At 46.8% G+C, this 21,972-nt stretch overlaps 1 protein-coding gene across 1 annotated transcript in view; it reads left to right on the forward strand.

Moving 5' to 3' along the window:
- The first annotated feature begins 21,802 nt into the window (after nt 1-21,802).
- rbm22 (RNA binding motif protein 22) overlaps nt 21,803-21,972 on the forward strand; it is a 26,904-nt gene continuing 26,734 nt past the window's right edge. Inside the window, exon 1 of the mRNA XM_043703096.1 lies at nt 21,803-21,919. Coding sequence (XP_043559031.1) covers nt 21,866-21,919 — 54 coding nt within the window. The 5' untranslated portion in view covers nt 21,803-21,865. The remainder of the gene's footprint in view (nt 21,920-21,972) is intronic.

The raw sequence follows: 21,972 nt of genomic DNA on the forward strand, positions 1-21,972 counted from the left end.
TGTCAAGCCTCGTAAGAATCCTAAATGTTTCAATGAGATCATCTCTCATGTCCCAACCTGTTTAATCTTTGCTCATAAGATAATACCCTCATTGCAGTGCTCAGAGATTGCTATATTTGTCTGGACTCTGGTGCATTGCTGAGTTTAGTCACTCCGATATCTCCCTTTATGCCTCTCTGGTCTTGTAAGATGCTCCTTACAGATGGCAAATTCCTTATAAATTGCCTGGTTAGAGCTAACGAGAGCTTCTGCATTCTCTGAGATGGTGTTCTGTTGCCATCTGCTGGCCTTTCTGGTTATCACTGGTTCAGGTGCAATGGATATAACATTCTAAAGAGTTTGATGGGGTGGACGAAGAGAAGCTGTTTCCCTCTGTCTGGAGAGTCTAAAATAAGGATTTGCGGTCTCGGGGTGAGTAGCTGTCTGTTTAAGACAGAGGTGAGGAGAAATCTCTTCAGAGTCATACAGCTCAGAAGCAGAACCATCGTTCCAAAGCATCCATGCCAACAAGAGACCAGACCGAGACAAGGCAGAGAGACCCAGACGACCAGGCCGAGAGACACTGAGAGACCAGGCCAAGAGAGACCAGACTGGGACCCCCCCACAAGCCGCCAAGATGCGTTTCACTTGTTATCTTTACCTACTATCTTTCAGCATTAGTGATGTAATAAACTAATCCTTGACCTTGTTTAAGACTCGAGTTTGACTCAGAGGTTTGAGTAACAAGTGACGCCATCGGTTTCACGCTACTGCTGTGCAGTAGCTACACCAAGTGGTGCTCACCCCTAATCTGGCATTGTTGTCAAGCCAAAAGGATACTCTACCTATTGTAAAAATAAATAATGTTTTATATGAATGGTGGAGTTGTGGATAGTGCCGAAGGATGTTGTAGGTTACAGAGGGACATAGATAAGCTGCAGAGCTGGGCTGAGAGGTGGTAAATGGAGTTCAATGTAGAAAAGTGTGAAGTGATTCAGTTTGGAAGAAGTATCAGGAATGCAGAGTACTGGGCTAATGGTAAGATTCTTGGTAGTGTAGATGTGTCCATGGTTTCACAGGTTGGAGCAACATCAAAGACCAAAGGGCCTGTACTGCGCTGTCATATTCTATGTTCTAAATACATCATAATGCCAAGTAAGTGGGCTGTATGTCTGACAGGTTTATGGATTATATTAAAAAGCGTATCTCTTTGGAGATTCTCATCCAGCAAGGTGCCCACTGAAGCCAAAGAGCACAAACATGGGGAAACTGACAACTAAGTGTTTGACCTGCGATGTGATTTGATTCTGCAGTTAGACAACATTTGTTGAATAATCCAGAGTGTGTGAAGAATTAAGCTGACAATCAGTGCGAGGTCAGTCAGGCTGGCCATGTGGTAACCCTGTGTATACGGGAAGATACACACATTAATACAGCCTCCTGTTCTTTGCTGAAATAAAGTGTGTGTACACACTGCCAATCAGAGTCAACTTGCCTTGTTTAAAATTTAAACATAGCTTGGCAGTTAACTGTCAATCCTCATTATTGGTGCATGATCTAGAAATGCATCTCTATGACAATACTCCATGCCAGGTTCACTTACCAACCAATCAACATTCTCTCCTCTCAAGTACCATCAAGGCTAGTCATCTTCTCTGGGGTAAAAATAATGACTGCAGATGCTGGAAACCAGATTCTGGATTAGAGTGGTGCTGGAAAAGCACAGCAATTCAGGCAGCATCCGAGGAGCAGGAAAATCAGCGTTTCGGTTAAAAGCCCTTCATCAGGAATACAGGCAGAGTGCCTGCAGGGTGGAGAGATAAATGAGAGGAGGGTGGGGTGGGGAGAAAGTAGCATAGAGTACAATAGGTGAGTGGGGGAGGGGATGAAAGTGATAGGTCGGGGGGAGGGAGGGTGGAGTGTATAGGTGGAAAGGAAGATAGGCAGGTAGGACAGGTAATGGGGAAGTGCTGAGCTGGAAGTTTGGAATTGGGGTGAGGTGGGGCAAGGGAAAATGAGGAAACTAGTGAAGACCACATTGATGCCCTGGGGTTGAAGTGTTCTGAGGGGGAAGAACGGCCTCATCTTCCACCTCAGAACACTTCAACCCCAGGGCATCAATGTGGTCTTCAACAATTTCCTAATTTCCCCTTCTGCCTGTATTCCTGATGAAGGGCTTTTGCCCGAAACGTCGATTTTCCTGCTCCTCGGATGCTGCCTGAGCTGCTGTGCTTTTCCAGCACCACTCTAATCCCCTAGTCTTCTTCTCTGAATTGGCATTCTTGCAAATTGCCCTGACAAGTGTAAAATGAAATGTCTTGTCAAAGTGTATTTCTTTTGTGATCCTAAAGATTTGCTGGTTATTTTCAAATTTAGAATAATGAAAGAGCTAATGGGGGGTGAGGGAGACATGAAACGATCCCACCTCATGCACCTTCTGCTGGAGAGTTTCCCAAGTCGTACAACCCTCTGAGGGAAAACAATTCTTCTCATGTCTGTCCTCAAAGGGCTGTTTTACTTTGTAAATCAACACTCTGTAGTTCCAGGCCTATTTTGTCAACAGCATTCAGGATTATCAACCAGGTCACCCCTTAATCTTGTAAAATGCAGTTCATTCTGTACAACCTCCCAAGACATGTGGGCGGCACGGTGGCACAGTGGTTAGCACTGCTGCCTCACAGCGCCTGAGACCCGGGTTCAATTCCCGACTCAGGCGACTGACTGTGTGGAGTTTGCACATTCTCCCCGTGTCTGCGTGGGTTTCCTCTGGGTGCTCCGGTTTCCTCCCACAGTCCAAAGATGTGCAGGTTAGGTGAATTGTAATCTAATCTAATCTAATCTAATCTAAACAAGCCTTTCATTTGCAGGTATCAATCAAAAACCTCTGAAGAGCCTCACATCCTTTCTTAAATAAACAGAACAAAGAACAATCCCACATAGGAACAGGCTCTTTGGCCCTCCAAGCCTGCACTGACTTATTTTGCCCTTTCATACTAAAACTGTCTTCACTTACAGGATCCCTAACCCTCTATTCCCTTGCTATTCATGTATTGGTCCAGCTGAATGCTGCTTCCACCATCTCCTCTGGCAGTCCGTTCCAGAAACCTTTGTGTGAAAAACGTCCCTCGCACATCTCTTTTAAACTCCCACCCCCTCACCCTCACACCTTAAACCTATGTCCCCGAGTAATTGACCCCTCCACCCTGGGAAAAACCCTCATACTTTCCACTCTACCCACGCCATTCACAATTTTATAAACTTCTATTCGGTCGCCTCCTGTGCTCCAGTGAAAACAAACCCAGTCTATCCAACTTCTCTTCATAGCTACAATCCCTCATACCAGGCAACATCCTGGTAAACCTTTCCTGTACTCTCTCCAAAGCATGCCCATCTTTCTGGTGCTGTGGTGACCAGAACTGTACACAATATTCCAAGTGTGGCCAAACTAAAGTTCCATAAAGCTGCAGCATAACTTGTCTCTCTTATACTCAATGCCTCTTCCAATAAAATTAATTATCACACAACACCAGGCTATAGTCTAACAGGTTTATTTGGAAGCACTAGCCTTTCGGAGCGCTGCTCCTTCATCAGGTAGCTGGGGGGCAGGATCATAGGATATGTAGCAACTGATGAAGGAGCAGCGCTCCGAAAGCTAGTGCTTCCAAATAAACCTGTTAGACTATAACCTGGTGTTGTGTGATTTTTAACTTTGTCCATCCCAGTCCAATGAAGGCAAGCATGCCATTGGCTGTTTTTACTACTTAATCTACCTGCACCGCCACCTTCAGTGATCCATGGACGTGTGCACCCAGATCCCTCTGCATTAGCAATACTCTTAAGAGTCCAAAACTGCACGCAGTACCCGAGATGTGGTCTCACCACTGCCTTGTACGGAAGCATAGTTACCTCCCTTTTATGGAACCTCCTAATGTCCCTCATTATAACTTACTTCCCTATCAACCTTAGCGTCTCCTGCAAATTTAGCCATGACACTTTCACTCCCCTCATCTGAGTCATCGATGCAAAATAGGAAGTGTTGAGTCTCCCAGCGCGGTGCCCTGTGGGGAGCTACTCACTGCACACTGCCAATCAGAGGAAGACCATCTATACACACACTCTGTTGTCTACCAGCCAGCCAGTCTTCCCATCTCTACTAAATGAGCTACATAAACTCAGTTCACAGACCACTCTGTTTTCACCCCCAATTGGTTGTGACAATGGGAATCTTGTATCCACATTGTACCTGATGCAAAACCAGTCAAAGTCAAATTTGTGCTTAAAGCCAAGATTCAACTTAACTGGAGATCAAAAAGCTGTAACACTTCAAACCATTTGAAACAAAATCAGAAGTTGCAGTGAGTGAAACAATTTGTGACTTACAGATACTAGCAATAACCAAAGACGGTGGCTTTTATTGCTCAGGAGTTTATTGATCAGGAAAGTTTAACGTGGCCGAAGTTAGCAACTTTAGACCAATGAAGAGCCATTACCTAGACAGGTGTAACTTGACCTTCCCGGCAAGACAAAGCGATAGGAATTGTTGAGATTATTCACTGAGCATTTCAATCTCAGCCCAGGGTCAGGGGAGACACCAAAAGTTAAAGTCAGATTTTTTTAACCCAGATCGAGCTGAGGAACACCGGAAAGAGAGCGGGGGGTTAAAACCTGGGAAAGGTGAGCTCCAAAAAGAGAGCTAGAAAGGGAAAGTCAAGAAAAAATGTTAAAACTTCATGGCAAAAGAGGCAAACCAGAGAAATTGAGCAAGTGTTTCAGGGCCAGGGATCTGAGAGATACATATAAAATTATGAAGGGAATAGATATAGACGTAGAGAGGATGTTTTCACTGGCAGGGGAAACTGGGACAAGAGGGCATAGCGTCAAAATTAGGGGGAGCAGGTTTAGGACTGAATTAAGAAGGAACTTCTCCACCCAGGGGATTGTGAATCTGTGGAATTCCCTGCCCAGGGAAGCAGTTGAGGCTTCCTCAGTAAACGCTTTTAAACCTAAGATGGATTTTTTTTGTTTGAACAATAAAGGAATTAAGGGTTACGGTGAGTGGGTGGGTAACTGGAGCTGAGGCCACGAGAAGATCAGCCATGATTGTCCTGAATGGTGGAACAGGCTTGATGGGTCAGATGGCCTACTCATGCTCCTAGTTCATATGTTCAGAAGGGAACTACCATAAGACCATAAGGTGTATGAGCAGAATTAGACCATTCGGCCCATTGAGTCTACTCCACCATCCGACTCTGGCTGATATGTCTCTCAACCCCATTCCCCCACCCAGTCCCTGTAATCTTTGACCACCTTCCAACCGATCAAGCTATGGAAGATGGAGCTGCAAACGTAGTTGGCCTGAAATGTGACACTCCTGCTTCTTGGCTGTTGTCTGACCTGCTGCGCTTGACCAGCCCAACATCTATTGACACGGGCAATTCCAAAGTTACCTGAAGCTGCAGGGGGAAAGATCTCATAAGACGATAGGACAATAACGTGTTGTCAGCCATTCAGCCCATCAAGAATACTCCATCATTCGATGAGATCATGACTGATCCGAGAATCCTCAACTCCACTTTCCTGCCTTTTCCCCTTTTCACCTGATCCCCTTGCTGATTAAAAATCTGGCTCTCTCAGTCTTGAACCTACTCAATGACTCAGCTCCCTCTGCAGTAAAGAAATCACCAAATTCACTTCCCTCTGAGAGATGAAATTCCCTCCACATCTCAGTGCTGGATGGTCTACCCTGTATCCTGGGGCTGCGACCTCTGCTTCTGTATCCCCCAACCTCTCTGCATCTAGAATGTCCAACCCTTGTTCCACCTTTTTAGGTCAGACACCTATTTTCTAAGTCAGCCAGGAACTCATGCCCTGAATGACAGAACATGCTCAGGGAGCTGAGAGGCAGGCCTTGCTCTGATACTTTACCCCCAGGGGTGGTAATTAAGGAAAAGGGTCTGAAGGAGTCAATGTCCATGGTACATTGAGCTCCACCCAACATCACAATGGGGTTATGTTGTGCAGGAGTATTCAGAGGGAGCAGAGGTATTCTATAAAGTCCCTGAGAATCAATGATTGTAAACTACAGGCCGTTCTGCTATAATGTGCATGCTGTCAACGCGATTAAGATGGGTAGGGGGCGGAGAGGAGTAAACACATCAGTAACGTCTACTGCCCGCCGAAGTGCCTGAGTCCAGCCACCACCTTCAATACAAACATTAACTACCTGAGACTGCTTGTATACAAGTGTTAATACTTCAGATTTGCAGTAATGGAAAACGATCTTCCCTCTCAGGAAGAACAATCACGACCACTAAAACCGACAATGATTTTGGAGTGTTTTCCGTTAACAAACCATGCTGTACAAACAAAGACTCGATACTTGACCTATTGTACCACAAAATGTATAAAATATCATGACATGCGCTCCAAGAGTGAGAGGAAGCTCGCAGCTGACAGCCGTGCTGATGAACATCTCTCTTTCCCCGGAGCTCTGGTTTCTTTGTACAATAAACTCTGTCGTTGAGCCCCGATTCTGACTCTGAGGCTGGTGATTTTCCCCACAACAATTGGTGCTGCGAGCAGGGTCTCCTAATCCTGGTGCGCTGGACAAAGGTCATGATCGGGGAGCCGGGGTAAGAGACACTTTGAATCTACAAATGGGAAGAGTCAGACCGGGCCAAGGACACAGTTGAAAAGGGTATGCCATTGTAAGATGTAACTTGAGCGATATGACTGGGTTGTGTATCAGTGCGTGCCTGTGGAGCGTTAATGGGAAAGTGCACTAACTGGTGTGATAACCAGGTGCTTGAGATGAAACGACCAGAGGACAAGGTAGTGCCTGCCTCCAAAACCCTGCCCTAAACCGGTTGTTAAGAGGGGCACCCCCCCCCCGTGAAATTGGGATTTGAAGTGGGAATTGAGGCGCCAAGGGCACTAGGAGCTGTGAAGCACAAGTGGCAAAGTCGGGTAACATTGGACTCCGAAGGGGCGAGAAACTCAGAGTCCAGTTCGAGCTTGGCCGAAGGTTGGGTGCTGTCTGTTAATGTGTTTTAAATTGAAGTGCTGAGGAAAAGGAGCTGATCACTCTGACCAAGAGTCAAACTCCAGTGGAGCAGCGTGTTACCGAGGTGGCAAGCGTGGACACTGTGAATAACCATGATACCCTGTCAGTCCATAGTAGAGCAACAGAGTTTGAATACTGACAGTGTCTGGGAGGGTAGAAAGTCCCCCACCCCCCAGTAGAGAGCACACCAGGCTAGAGGTAGGTTTCTGGGCCTATCGGGCGGTGTTGGAAGAGTCGAGGTGGCAGGGAGGGTAGAGGAGTCGCGGTAGAGAGCACACCCTATCGAGCCAACATTCCCAGCCGACCAGTAGGTACCGACTAGCAATGGGTAGAGAAATCCCACTGGTAGAGAACACACCTTGCTAGGAGCCTGCTATGGCCATATAGATGGTGCTGGGACAGTATTATTGGCCAGTGAGCAAGAGAAGTTCCCATTGGTTAGGAACACTTTACTGTTGGTAGTATCCGGGGGGGGGGGGGGGGGTACACAGTCTGCAAGATGGCGATTGGGATTTTAAAGGGAATATTGCAGGTTCCCTTATTGAGAAATACAAGACAGACAGACTAGCGCTGACAGAACAGATGAAGAAAGGGGGTTGGGACCCATCCTAGACATTAGTACAGCAGCGGAATTGGATTGACAAAGAAAAATTAAATAAAACTAAAAAGACAGGGGTAATGTTAATGTGCCAATTAACAGGCCGAATTGAACAAGTAGGTGCCTCTATTAACAGGTGGAGAAAAGGCCAAGAATGAATTGAGGAGCTGGAGGATAGGATAAAGGAGCTCAAGCAAAGATTAGGAAAAGTACAGGAGGAAAGGGAGACTGACTCTCTCCCCTCCTACAAACCTGTGCAGCAGAGACCAACTGCTCCCTCAGCAGAGCAGGAGGTGTAAGAATATAATCTAGTGCCAGTCACTAGAGGGGGGGGGGGGAGGGGGGACAGAGTTGCAGCCAAAAGCAAACTATAAACTCTGAGAGAAAGGCAACAGATCATTAGCTCCCTGGGCACATTACAGCCCCGAAGTGCAAACACGAGGTTCTGGGAAGAGCTAGATGGTGTATGGGGAGGGCACCAACTGCACTTGAGGGATATACACCAGCTGATCCGAGCAGCCTGCCCACCGGACAAATGGATACAAGTAGCTGGCAGACCCGAAGCCACAGCAGCCCGAGCCCACAGGAGGGGATGGTGGACACATGCTTTTGCCCTTACAGCTGAGATAGATGTCCAGCAGGCCCCGTCCGCCCATTTTAAAGAAGAGATTCAGCGAGTATTAGGAAATGCTCCCATGAACTGGAGCAAAAATCACGACCGCTAAACAGCTGAAAGGGGAAGGAGCCTCTGAGGACGTGGAACGATTATTTTGGGTATACCAGGGAGTGCTCAGGACGAGCAAACCCAGATCGTGGGGACCGGGCATTCATTCAGGCTTCCACCGCCTATGAATCCATCCCAAAAATGTGATAATGTCCCAAAATGATGACGACTTGGTCGAGTGGTCTAAGCGGGGTGCAGGGGGCAGAAGCTCCCGCAATAACAAAACCCGACAGAGCAGCCGCTCGGAACGGAGGCAAAGGCAGAACCAAACTATCCTGCTCAACTGTGGCCGACAGGGACACTTAGCCAGAAACTGTAGAGCCCCCATGGGCAGGGAATAGGACAAGGAACAGCGTAAAGTACTGCAGCCAATGCAATAAGAGCAGGTCATACAGAGGCAGGGTGCTGGGAAAAGCATGGGGGACCCCCAAACAGCACCCGGAACACCGCAGAACAGCGGGACTCCCGGGTTCCGCAGAGCTGCCCCGTTTGTAAGGGTAAGGGAGACGGGAGAGTTTAAGTGCCCTCAGTAGTTGGGAGGTAGAAAGTGTGAGACGTTGGTAGACCCAGGAGCGGCCGTATATGCCAGCAACGTACCCTTACCCACACAAATAAAATGATTCACCTTACCCGGGTGGGAGGGGATAAGACACCCGCTTACTGAAGCGAGACTACCCCTGTGGAAACCAATCACATATCTCTCCCTCTGAGATTTTATGTGTGCCAAAATAATGAAGGCAGCATAATGGGTCACAATCTCATGAAGGAATACAAAGTCTTGATTGACTGTGCAAAAGGAAAAGTGATCTGGCCAAAACAGGACAGTCGAAAGACCGAGATTGGAAAACTTACAAATCACCTTGAGACTATTAAAGCAGCTACAGGAACATCGGAAAGAGGGGATTTGGAGCCATCTGCGCCTCCGTACCCAAGGAATGGGCAGAGACAAAGCTAGGCACAGGTTTAGTCACTATAGACCCTATAATGGTGCCCTGACCGGTGTATAAGCTCCATCGGCAGCACCCAATCAAGCCTGAAGCAGAGAAAGCAGTTGTAGAGATAGTTAAAGGAACTAGTGAGACAGGGAATCCTGAGAGAAGCCACAAGTACAACTAACATGGCCAATAATAAAGCCTGATGGGAGCTGCAGCCTCACTGTTGACGATATAGGGTTAAACAAGGTCACCCCCCAAATTGTAGCCCATTGGAGCAGACCCCTCCACAAATCTAAATGGATTGGCCCCGAGCACAAACTGTTCACAGTATTAGACTTTGCCAACGGATTCTGGTCCATCCCACTTTACCCTGGATCCCAGAATGAATTCATCTTCATAGTAAGGAACAGGCAGTCCATGTGGACTCGCCTGCCACAGGGGGCCCCATTATTTTTTACCGAGTGATGAGCAACATCCTCAACAGAATAGATTTACCAGAAGGAAGCGCTGCCTGACAACACGTGGACGACATCCTGATCGCTTCAGAGTCCGAATCAGGGTACCAGGAAGCGTTATACCTTGTCTTGCATGAGCTGGCAGTAGCAGGGTTAAAGGTCAGCCCCGCAAAAGCACAAATTGGACAAGCACAAGCCCTATACCTGGGACACCTTATATCCCAGGGACTCAGCCACGACCCAGGGAGTCAGAAAAGTCCTGGGGTTATTTAACTATAGCCAGAGCTTTCTACCAGAGATCGCAAAATTGGCCAAACCGATTAAAAAATGAACCAAGGAGGCAAGCCCGCCTTGGAACCTGTGAGCTGGGGACCAGACCAGGAAGACCCGGTTAATATCAGCCCCTGGGCTAGGGCTGCCAGATCCCAGTAAAGACTTCCACATACATTGTAATAATGAGGGAGGATTTTACCCCGCAGTGGTCACACAGGATCACGGTGACAGGAGAAGACTTGTATGGTAACACTCTAACCCGAAAGGGCCAGTAATCACCGGGCTGTCCAGATGCAGAGCGGCCTTAGACTGTGCTGCCTGAGCCGTGAGGGTCAGTGAACTCATAGTAATGGCAGGGAATGTCATCCCCCACACCAAACACACCCGAGTGGAAGTGTTAAATACTGGGAAGCTGAGGGCTGTCTCCAATATGAGAAGGGCAAAGTGAGAGGCAGTTCTCCTCCCACCAAGTCAGTCTGTGGGAATAGTTAGGGATACGGGAGAAAACTCAGCCAAGGGAATTCTGGACGCAGGGGAACCGCACAATTGCGGAGACATCAATGGGGATGAAGATGGAGAGGGGGGGGGGGGGGTGTAAAGGATAGCCCCCTTAGACACAGCCGAGGAGATCCTCTTCGTGGATGGGTCATAGAAATATATAGCGGGGTCACCCCGCACAGGATAGGCCGTGGGAAACAATAAACGTCAGACCATTAGGTCAGGAAGGATTGATGGAAGTCAGTCCACACAAGTAGCAGAGATAGTCACGTTAACCAAAGCATTGGAGCTGTCAAAGGGAGAATTGTGAACATTTATACAGAGAGCCAATATGCCTTCGGGGTTGTACCTGACTACATGGTTGCATCGGGGAGAAGAGGATTCACCACTGCTGGGGGAAGCCCCACCAAACACCAGTTAAGAATCCAAGCACTGCTGAGCGCCAGCGAACAGCCAAAAGAGGCTGCAGTAATAAAAATCAAAACGCACCAAAAGGAGCCAGGGGAGGATCATCCAGGCTGACTGAAATTTAAAGGGAACCAAGCTGCAGACTGAGCAGCCCAGCGAGCCTTAGAGCAGGAAACTGTTGATGAGGTTCCAGTAGCAACAATAGAACTAGCGGAAGATGCCATTCACACACAGCAACTGCAGGAGGAGAGAGACATGGAGAATGTAGGGCATACTTAAAGGGGAGGATGGTGTCTGGAGGCAAGCGTTCAAGGTGGTACCACCAGCGTGCAGACAAAACACCTTGCTCGGGCTGCACCACCGGCTCTCACCTACAGGCAGGGAAGCTATGATAGCAACTCTAGAGAGAGAGTGGTGGTAGAAGGGAATGGGAAGAGGTATAGCCAAATACTGCCGCAGATGCATGGTTAGCACACAGCACAACCTGGGTAGACCTATAAAGGTTAGGATGGAACACTAACCAAGACCCAGGGGATCCTGGGAACACCTCCAAATGGATTTCCCAGGATCACTACCACCTCCCCGTGGGGAAACGTTCTGCCTGGCCATCATAGACCAGTTCACCCGGTGGGTGGAGGCATTCCCCACCAAACACTGCACTGCGACCACTGTAGCCAGGATTCTAGCAGAGGAGGTAATCCCGAGGTGGGGGTGTAACCCCTACAGATCGACTCCAGCCAAGGGGCACATTTCACAGGCAAAGCTTTGAAAACGGTATGCTAGCTACTAGGGATAAAACAAACAAATTCATATCCCCTATCACCCCCAGAGCTCAGGGATGGCAGAGAGAATGAACAGAACCCTTTAAAATGCTTTAGCTAAGGCCATACAGACATCGGGGAGGATGTGGGCCGAAGTGCTGCCACTCATATTAATGACATCAAGAGGCACCATGAATCAGGTAACCAGACGAACACCTTACGCATTAATGACCGGGTGAGCAATGCAATGTCCAGAGACCATTATAACGGGTGGGACTGATGTAGGTCCGCTAAAAGACAACATTCGGAGATATGTACTGGAATTAAGCTGCCAACTAAAAGGGATGCGTAAATTGGTAACTGAGTGACAAGAGCAAAAGGACAAGGCAGGGGAACTCGAAACCTTCCCTGAGGTCCCTGCAGCTGGGAGCCACGTTCTCGTATGAACCCTGCCCAACAAACCAGGCTTTACCCTAAAATGGAATGGGCCGTATGAAGTTATAATCAGTGGGGACACCTGCGCCTGTATAAACATTAGGGGAAAAGGCAAGAGGAAGCACTGGATCCAACTCAAACCGTATAAGGACTCCTATCAATGAAGTAAAATGACTGATCATCCCCCAGGCACAGACAGGAACTGCGAGCAAGACAGGGGAGGGCACTGAGACCACAACCAAGCAAACCAGCCAGAGGCTCGGATCAAACTGCTGAGAAGGCACAGAAATCACCCACTGATGCCGACCTCCGGGTACCATTGTTAAAAAAAGGGACACTGACTATTAACCTCATTTAACTGTAATCATGCACATGCTCGAGTATATATTATGGTTTCTAAATGTTGCGATAGCTGGAAGCCTGTTGGGATTTGAGGATAACCTTTTTTACAAAACCCACCGGAATTTATATGAGATCTGAACTGTCTGTTACCCACTGGTGAGATCGGCCAAATCCTTATTTATGACCACCCCAATGTTGACCCCTCGCAACCTGTACACAATAGATACCTCGGGCACGCGATGTAAGGGACAGCTAGGAAATACAAAAGGGGACTCCAGGGTAGGTGTGTGGAATTGGTTAAGCCCACTGGCCTATAGGGTCAGGCGCCCCAATAGAGGGAGGGAAAGACCTATTTAAACATCACTGTTTACCCACTCTGTTTCATGAGGCAGGGATGGGGATGTGTTTATTCCCTGGTACCTAGAAACAGTTCATGTGTGCAGACACAATGTACTCACCAGCACTGTACAATCACCCAGGGACAACTTACCTGCAGCTGCTGTGAGAAGGCATGCTTGAATGTGACCGTGGGAAGACTGTTTATATGTGGACAGTGCAATGGCACTCACATCAGCTCTGCCACATGGACATAGCTGTTTGATTCCTACCAACTGGGGGGAACAATTAGACCAGAAAGGATCGAGGTTAGTTACGAACAGGTGTTATCAATTCTAGAAGGAGTGAAAGTAGATAAGTCCCCTGGACCGGATGGGATTTATCCGAGGATTCTCTGGGAAGCTAGAGAGGCTTTGATATTTGAGTCGTCATTGTCTACAGGTTTAGTACCTGAGGACTGGAGGATTGCAAATGTTGTGCCCCTGTTCAAGAAGGGCAGTAGAGATGACCCAGGTAATTATAGACCAGTGAGCCTTACTTCTGTTGTAGGAAAGGTTTTGGAAAGTATTATAAGAGATAAGATTTATAATCATCTAGCAAGCAACAATTTGATTGCAGATGGTCAACATGGTTTCATCAAGGGCAGGTTGTGTCTCACAAACCACATTGAGTTTTTTGAGAAGGTGACCAAGCATGTAGATGAGGGTAGGGCAGTTGACGTGGTATACTTAGACTTCAGTAAAGCCTTTGGTCAGCTGTTGGAGAAAATGCAGAGGCATGGGATTGAGGGTGATTTAGCAGTTTCGATTAGAAACTGGCTTTCTGAAAGAAGGCAGTGAGTGGTGGTTGATGGAAAATATTCAGCCTGGAGTCCAGTTACTAGTGGTGTGCGACAGAGATCTGTTTTGGGGCCACTGCTGTTTGTCATTTTTATAAATGACTTAGATTGGCAGTGTGGATGTGCAGAGGGATCTTGGAGTCCATGTGCACAGATTCCTGAAAGTTGCCACCCAGGTGGATAGTGCTGTTAAGAAGGCATACAGTGTGTTAGGTTTCATTCTTAGAGGGATTGAGTTCCGGAGCTGCAATATCATGCTGCAACTATACAAAACGCTGGTGCGGCCACACTTGGAATATTGTGTACAGTTCTGGTCCCCATATTGCAGGAAGGCTGTGGAAGCATTGGAAAAGGTGCAGAGGAGATTTTCCAGGATATTGCCTGGTCTGGAGGGAAGGTCTTATGAGGAAAGGCTGAGAGAGTTGAACCTGTTCTCATTGGAAAGAAGAAGGCTAAGGGGGGATTTGATAGAGACATACAAGATGATCAGAAACAAACTTAACAAAATTAGCCAAGGCCACCAAAACTGGAAACAAGACAATTTATTTTACGATCTTGCAAGAAAGGGCGTCAAATGCTAAAGCAAATGAGCAATGGGCATTGAAACAAGTATACAGTTATACCTTTGAGCTGCGTGAGGTCACCTCTCCCGACTCCTACATTACCCAATCACCCGAGTTCTCTGCCTAACTTGTGACCTGACTGCCCCTACGTGACTTCTCCTTATCTTGTTTAGATTCTTCTATCTCCTTGGGCTGTTAGCTGCAACCGTTTTGTAACTATATTAACACTTGCCGTGCTAGTGTTTTCTAGTGTTCTGCTTTTCTGCCTGCACAAACTTGTTTTTCCCAGAAGTTTGCTAATCTGATCTTTGCCTGCAGCTGCCCTCTATACCTGTTTGTCAGCGCTATGCTGAAGCTTATGATCACTACCCTTTTTGCTACACCTGTGAAAACAACACCCTTCCCCATTTCTCACAACTCCCCCATTTCTTTTCTTTGCATCTTGTTGTTTTTGCAGTTTCTGCCCTCTCTACACCCTAAGGTGCAGAGGTTCACAATCTTACACACGGTATCACGTTACCCCTTTCGTCTCTCGAATTCTAGGAGTATTCTTTGACTCTCCCTCTGTTGCACGTCATCTGTTGATTGTAAAAGCATCTGGTGATGTATTTGAGTCCCCTCCCCAAGGGACGCCATCAGTCGGCTCATTATCCACTTGAGGACATTGAACCCTACTACCAGACCCACTAATATCAATAATCCATAGATAGCTAGATTGACTAACCACTTTTCCCAACCCATCAGTTCCCAGTCACCCCATCCCCATCCTGTTCCTTTATCTTTCCGAAGTTCATCCCCAATTTCTCTTATATCTTTTATCTTTTTCCTTATTACCTCTGCCTTTTCTTCCACTGTGTAAGAGGTGTCTGGGATGAAAGTGCAGCATTCTTTACCGATTAAAGCACAGGTTCCCCCTTTTTCTGCCAAAATATAGCCTAAAGCCATTCGATTCTGTAAAGCTGTTAGTCTCGTGGCCATCATTTTGGTGGTTATGGCCACTATTTGGGACTCAGTTTCTCTAAATGAGTCAGCGGTATCATTAACCAATTTTTCAAAGGCTGCCGCAAAGTTTCTGTATTTCTCTCCCCGCCCTTGCAGTGCCGTAATTTGGGAATAATGTCCACCAGAAATGGTCCCATTCAGAGACCTCTCAGATTTTGCGGCTTATTCCCTTTTCCTTTTTCAGGGTGTCATGTTTTTCTATCCGGAGTTGATGGGGGTGGGGGTGGGGGGGATATATAAGCGGGGTAACAGCAGCCACTCCAGCTTTTTTGTTTCTGTGGTAATGTCTGAGTTTTTACTGGATTGTCCCAACATTTACTGCCGGTGCAACCGCCACTCCATGTGTACTTTTCACCCCGGCATATGCCTTGGACCCGCATATCCAATAGGTCCCGTTTAATAATGGGGGAATGTTCGTGGCCATGGTTAGTGTGAACGCAAGATGATTTTCCTAACTGGAAGGGGGCAGTATTGTTCTGATTACAGAAACAAGTGGTGTTTACTGTTCCTGTTGGCAGATGAACGCTAAGTCCATTAATATGACCCAGGGTTTTAGGGGCGGGTTGAGGGAACCATCCCTCAAAGTTATAGCTATCCCTCTCGGATCTCCACCTTGTATTAGTTGACCCCCAGTCAAATTGTTGGGCATCATAAACTTCGCTTCTGGTAAGTGGTATTACCGAGATGGGGATCCCTGATTCACCATGGTGAGGGATCTCTGCACAGACCCAACAGTCGGTAAGTCCCTTTTGTTCAGCATAATGTTGGAATAGAAAAGTAAAATGATTTTTCCTGTCTTCTTGAACCGTCAGTATGACTATCATTACCACACTATACCAATATCCACCCATCTCTTACCTCTGTCCGCCTTCCTGCCTATCTTTCCCCCTTTTGTAGTCGTCTGGGAGAAGTGAGTCCACGCAACCCTTAAAATCAGTAGCAGCAAATTTTAAAATCAATGGCAGCAACTATTAAAAGGTCTCTTATTTCAGTCCAGTCTTCCTGCTCAGCTTGACTTTCAGAGGGTTGTCTGTAGGATGAGCTTGCCACTCTGCCGAAGGGGAAGGAGCGTCCACGGGGCCCTTAACACGAGTGTGATGACTCCACCCTTTTTCTGCAGTTCGGACCGCTGTTTCGGTAGTCAGGAGAGTTAAGAATGGTCCCTCCCAGCTCGGGTGTAGTTTGGTATCCTTCCAGGTCTTTATCAGGACCCAATCACCTGGTCGTATCCGATGTACTGCAAACTCGAGTGGCGGTGTCTGTACCAAAAGGCCTTTATTCCTAAGAACAGATAATGAAGAGCCAAGTGTCACAATATAGTTTTTCAAAAACTTGTCATTAAACTCGGCCGTGGGTCCCTCTCCCTTCCCTCCCAGGAATGGCAGCCCGAACATCATTTCATAAGGAGGAAGTCCGATATCACACCTCGGGGCCGTCCGAATGCGTAATAGTGCAATAGGTAAGCATTTAGTCCGCGGTAATCGAGTCTCTAGGACTAACTTTGATAATTGCTTCTTTAAGGTTTGATTCATTCTTTCCACCCGTCCAGAGGAGGGTGGGTGCCAAGGAGTGTGGAATTTCCATGAAATTTCTAATCCTGCTATTACCCCTTTGTAAGATCTTAGAAGTAAAGTGGGTACCTTGGTCTGAATCTATAGTTTCCACTATTCCATATCGTGGGATGATATGTCCAAGGAGGGTTTTCACTTCTCCTTTTGAGGTAGCTGGAGACATTGGGAAAGCTTCCACCCATCCGGTTAAGTGGTCTACTATGACTAATGAGTACTTTTGTTTCCCTACCGGGGGTAATTCTGTATGGTCGACCTGTATGCTCTGAAAAGGTCTTACCTCGGGATTCCTTCCACATTTTTGCCCTCCTCTTGTTACCTTTATATTAATCTTTTGGCAAATCGGGCATCCTGAGCATACCTGCTTGGCTAATGTGCATATCCCTTTACATCTGTACTTCCTTAACACTATGTCACACTTAGCTTGAGAGCCCCAATGACTGCCTTGGTGCAGGGTATTTAGAATGTTTCTCATGATTGGTTTACTCAACATTTCCCTCCCATCCGGGAGAATCCATCTTCCTTCACTTGTCTTAGTGGCTTCTATCTCCTGGAATGCTTTTTCCTCTTCCTTCGTGTACACGGGGTTCCCGGAAGGAGACGCCACTAGGGGTGTGAGGACCCGTATTTGTGTTACTGTAAGGTTCATAGCTCCTCTTTGGCTGCTTCGTCTGCAAGTCTATTTCCTCTTGCTTCTAGAGTGCTCCCCTTTTAGTGCCCCGTACATGAACTATTGCAGTTTCTCGTGGTAATTCCAAACTTTTCAACACTTGTCCTATTAACTCTTTGCGTACTAATTCCTTTCCCCGGCTATTGATTAGTCCACGTTCTTGCCATATTTTTCCGAAGGTATGGACCACCCCATAGGCATTACTTAGAGTCGGTGTAAATTGGCCCATCCTGATTTTCTAGTTGTTTTAAAGCTTAGTTTAATGCATACAACTCACAGGTTTGGGCCGACCATGTGTTAGGCAACCGGTCAGCCTCAACTGTTTGGTTCTTGTTACCATCTGCATATCCATTGTGTCTTTTTCCTTGTACCACTCTTGATGACTCATCTATAACTAGTCTGTCCCCATCATGCAAGGGAATATCTTTTAGATCTGGTCTAACCTTAGTCTGATACTCAATGATATCTAAACAGTCATGTTCTAATTCTCGTTTGTCCACAGGTTCTCCCTTCCATGGGAAGGTAGCTGGGTTTAGACAGGTATCTGTTGCTAACACGAGGTCATCTATCTCCATCAGGATGGCTTCGTATTTCAAGATTCGTGAGTCTGTCAACCATCTCCCTGCCTTTTGGTTTAGCACAGTTCTGACTTGATCGGGGGTACTAACGACTAGCGCCCCTCCAAAAGGAAGTTTACGGCTCTCCTCTACCAGTATGGCAGTGACTGCTACTGCCTGTGTACATTCAGGCTACCCTCTCGAGACAGGATCCAGGATCTTGGACAGGAAGGCTATTGGCTGCCTCCTTCCCCCTCCCTTCTGGGTTAACAGTCCTGAGGCTGCTCCATCGTTTACTGTCACAAAAAGGTGAAATGGTTTCTCGAGGGAAGGAAGGGCCAAAACCGGGGCTTGTATTAAACTACGCTTTAACTCATGTAGCCCTTCCTTTTCCTCTTCTGTCCAGTGTAGTCTTTCATGTTCAGATTCTGTCAATTTATAATATAACCCCTTCGTTTTCTGGGCGTATGCTTCTATCCATAATCTACAATAGCCTGACATTCAATGAATATCAGTACACTCCCTTGTCTTGTTACTTCTTCCAAAGTGCCTCACCTAAGGCTTATTACCATCTACCACTGATCTGACTAATTGAACTACATTGTCTTGTAATCTAAGATTCTCTATCTCACTGTCACCCACCTAGGCAATCTTTGTATCATTCGCAAACTTACTTATCATCCTCCCCACATCCTCATTTATTTTGTTCATCTGTATCACAAACATTAAGAGACCCAACACAGATCTTGTGGAATGTCAATGGATACCAGATCTAGTTATACAACAGCTTTCTACTGCCAACCTCTGTCTCTTATCACTAAGCCAATTTGGATCCAACTTGCCAAGTTACCCTGGATCCCATGTGCTTTTATCTTCTTTATTAGCCTCCCATGAGGGACCTTGTCAAAGGCTCTTGGCACACTTTCCTCATTCCTGAAGAAGGGCTCATGCCCGAAACGTCGATTCTCCTGCTCCTTGGATGCTGCCTGACCTGCTGCGCTTTTCCAGCAACACATTTTCAGCACTGTATGCTATTGGGCAGTGAAGGGATTTGTTTTCTTATTTAGGGGGATTTATGCGACTGACACACCCAACCTCCGAAACCATTTTGCAGTAGGAATGGGAAGATCCCTCACTGTACCATCTACCACTGTAATAGTGACCTGCTCCATCAGCCGGGAATTCTGCACTGATTGGCAGATCCCCACCATGCTGGGATCATCATTGGAGTACGGGTTTTTGGGATCTCTGTCTTTGAGGGGGGGAATCGGGGTCATCAGCGCTAAAAACTGTAACTACATTGTGTGTGGATTGACAATCTTAGGGAACACTACGTCAAAGGCTCTACAAGTAATCCATGGTGAATCGGCTGAACTCAGACTTTACGCACAGCAGACATGTTACGTGGTGGATAATCAGTTAGCCCAGCAAGGGGGAGTATGTACAGTCATTGGTGACAAGTGTATAACCCATGTCATTGATGATTCTTACAATATTACACAGGCAATCAAAAACATTCGGGACCAGCTAGATGACTTCAGACAAGGACCAACAGGAGGTGATAGCTGACTAGAATGGCTGATAGGCAAATCCTGGGACCCTGTTTGTCACACGGGACTATTCCCTTATTTCACTCATATTGGTATTGGATGTTTAAAGCTTTGCTGTAAGGTGCTACTGACGCCAGGAGCAAATGTCACCACATAAGAGCCCCCTAATGAAACTCGCATTCCTTGACACCCCTTGGGATGGGGAGACCTTAGAAAAGGCCTACCTCTATATGTGAGTTGGTTGGTCTGCGGGAGAGCTCCGAAGTCGCCTCCTTGACCACAAAGGGAGAGTGAAGTGGGAGTTGAGACGGGGCATGCTGACACAGGGCACACAGTCACAAGATGGCCGCTGAGCCATTAAATGGAAAAATACAGCAGAGCATACACAGATACTGCCTGAGGCCAACAGGATACCAGCACAATAGACATAGAACATAGATAATTAGTTTAAGGTGGGTAGGGGACAGAATACACATCAGTAACGTCTACTGCCCGCCAAAGTGTCTGAGTCCAGCCACTACCTTCAATACAAATCTAAACTACCTGAGACTGCTTGTATACAAGTGTTAATACTTCAGATCTGCAGTATTGGAAAACGATCTTCCCTCTCAGGAAGAACGATCAGTACCACTAAAACCGACAAGGATTTTGGAGTGTTTTCTGCAAACAAACCATGCTGTACAAATAAAGACTCGATACTTGACCTATTGTACCACAAAATGGAGAAAATATCATGACATGTGCTCCAAGAGTGAGAGGAGGCTTGCAGCTGACAGGCGTGCTAATGAACATCACTCTTTCCCCAGAGCTCTTTTTTTTTGTACGATAAACTTGGTCATTGGATCCTGATTCTGACTCCGAGACTAGTGATTTTCCCCACAACAAGCAGTATCGTCAAAAGGCGAGTAGCCATGAATGGATACAATGACACTGGAGCAGAGCAAAAGGGAGTCTCTGCAAGTGTGAAGAGTGATCTCATAGAAATAAAGTCAGGAAGTGTGTTCCCGATGACCAAGAAGTTCAGAACCAAGGGATCACAGACTAAGAATACAGGGTAGGCCTTTAGGACTGAGATAAGGGAGAAATGTCTTTTCCCAGTGAGTGGTGAGCCTGTGGAATTCTCTGTCACAGAAAGAGATTGAGGGCAAAACCCCAACCCGAATGCTTTCAAGAAGGAGTTAGATACTGTTCTTGTGGCTAAGGGCAGTGAAGAGTACAGGGACAAAGTGGAAATAGGGAACTGAGCTGGATGATCATCCATAATCATAATAAATGGCAGAGGGGGCTCAAGAGGGGATGAATGCCCTATGGTTCTAAGTTGTAAAGTTACGGTTTAATGAATGGAAAATATAAAACCGATCTAGTTTAGCGCCTAGATTAGAGTGGTGCTGGAAAAGCACAGCCCGTCAGGCAGCATCCAAGGAGCAGGAAAATTGACGTTTCGGGCAAAAGCCCTTCATTAGGACTGAAGGCCCTGTTAAACTAGATCATTTGCTATTGATCTATTCATTCAATTCCATTCTGAATCAATGGTTTTGCCATCTTGCTAACATTAAAAAAGCAAAATTCAAGCAAATGATCTAGTTTAGCACCATGTGAAGAGTTTACCAACATCTCCCAATCTATAATAACTGCCCTCGAAAGTAATTAATCTCAAGTTGACCTGGTCCAGGATCTGAATCTGAGCCAACTTTAATGTGTTTAAAAAGACAATGGACAACAGACTATGGTCAATCCCCATCCTCAGGGAGTCCTCGTGGTTTAGGAAACTTTCTTTCCAGAAATTATTTAATGTTACCAAGATGGCAAAACCATTAGTTCAGGGTGGAGTTGAGCCCAAAAGAGGCAGATTTAATAATAACTTTCAAAATGGAATTGGATGAATAGCAAATGTTTGCAGGATTTATAAGATTAAAGCAGGTATAGTGAAGATTAACTCTTTCAAAGAGCTAGGACAGGAACAATGAACCGAATGGCCACCTTTTGTCAACAACTGAAAAGAAATAAATGAACTTATTTTAACAGTTTGAGGAAACATTTTATTCTTAGCGAAGGAATCAATGTTTAGTTCTGGGTCTGGGACAATTAAACTCGATGGAGAAAGGAAACTTTGCGCTCGGAACAAAGAAACTCAGAACCATTCTTCTCTCCAGACCACGTGTGCTGTGGGGAGGAGAGAGAGTGAGGAACCATCACATCCGCCCCGCCGGAAACGTCCTTCCGCCCCGCAGAGCCCGTTTCCGGTCGGTCCGGTGTGCATGGCGGGATTGAGGAGGAGCGGCGGCGCGGTGTGTGCTGGGATGGTGGAAGATGGCGACCTCGCTGGGAGCGAACACGTACAACCGGCAGAACTGGGAGGACGCGGTGAGACAGAGACACCCCCTGGGGGTGGGGGGGGCCGGGAGAGTGAGAGAGTT

Source organism: Chiloscyllium plagiosum, chromosome 14 (assembly GCF_004010195.1).
Source record: "Chiloscyllium plagiosum isolate BGI_BamShark_2017 chromosome 14, ASM401019v2, whole genome shotgun sequence".
NCBI classification, from domain to species: domain Eukaryota; kingdom Metazoa; phylum Chordata; class Chondrichthyes; order Orectolobiformes; family Hemiscylliidae; genus Chiloscyllium; species Chiloscyllium plagiosum.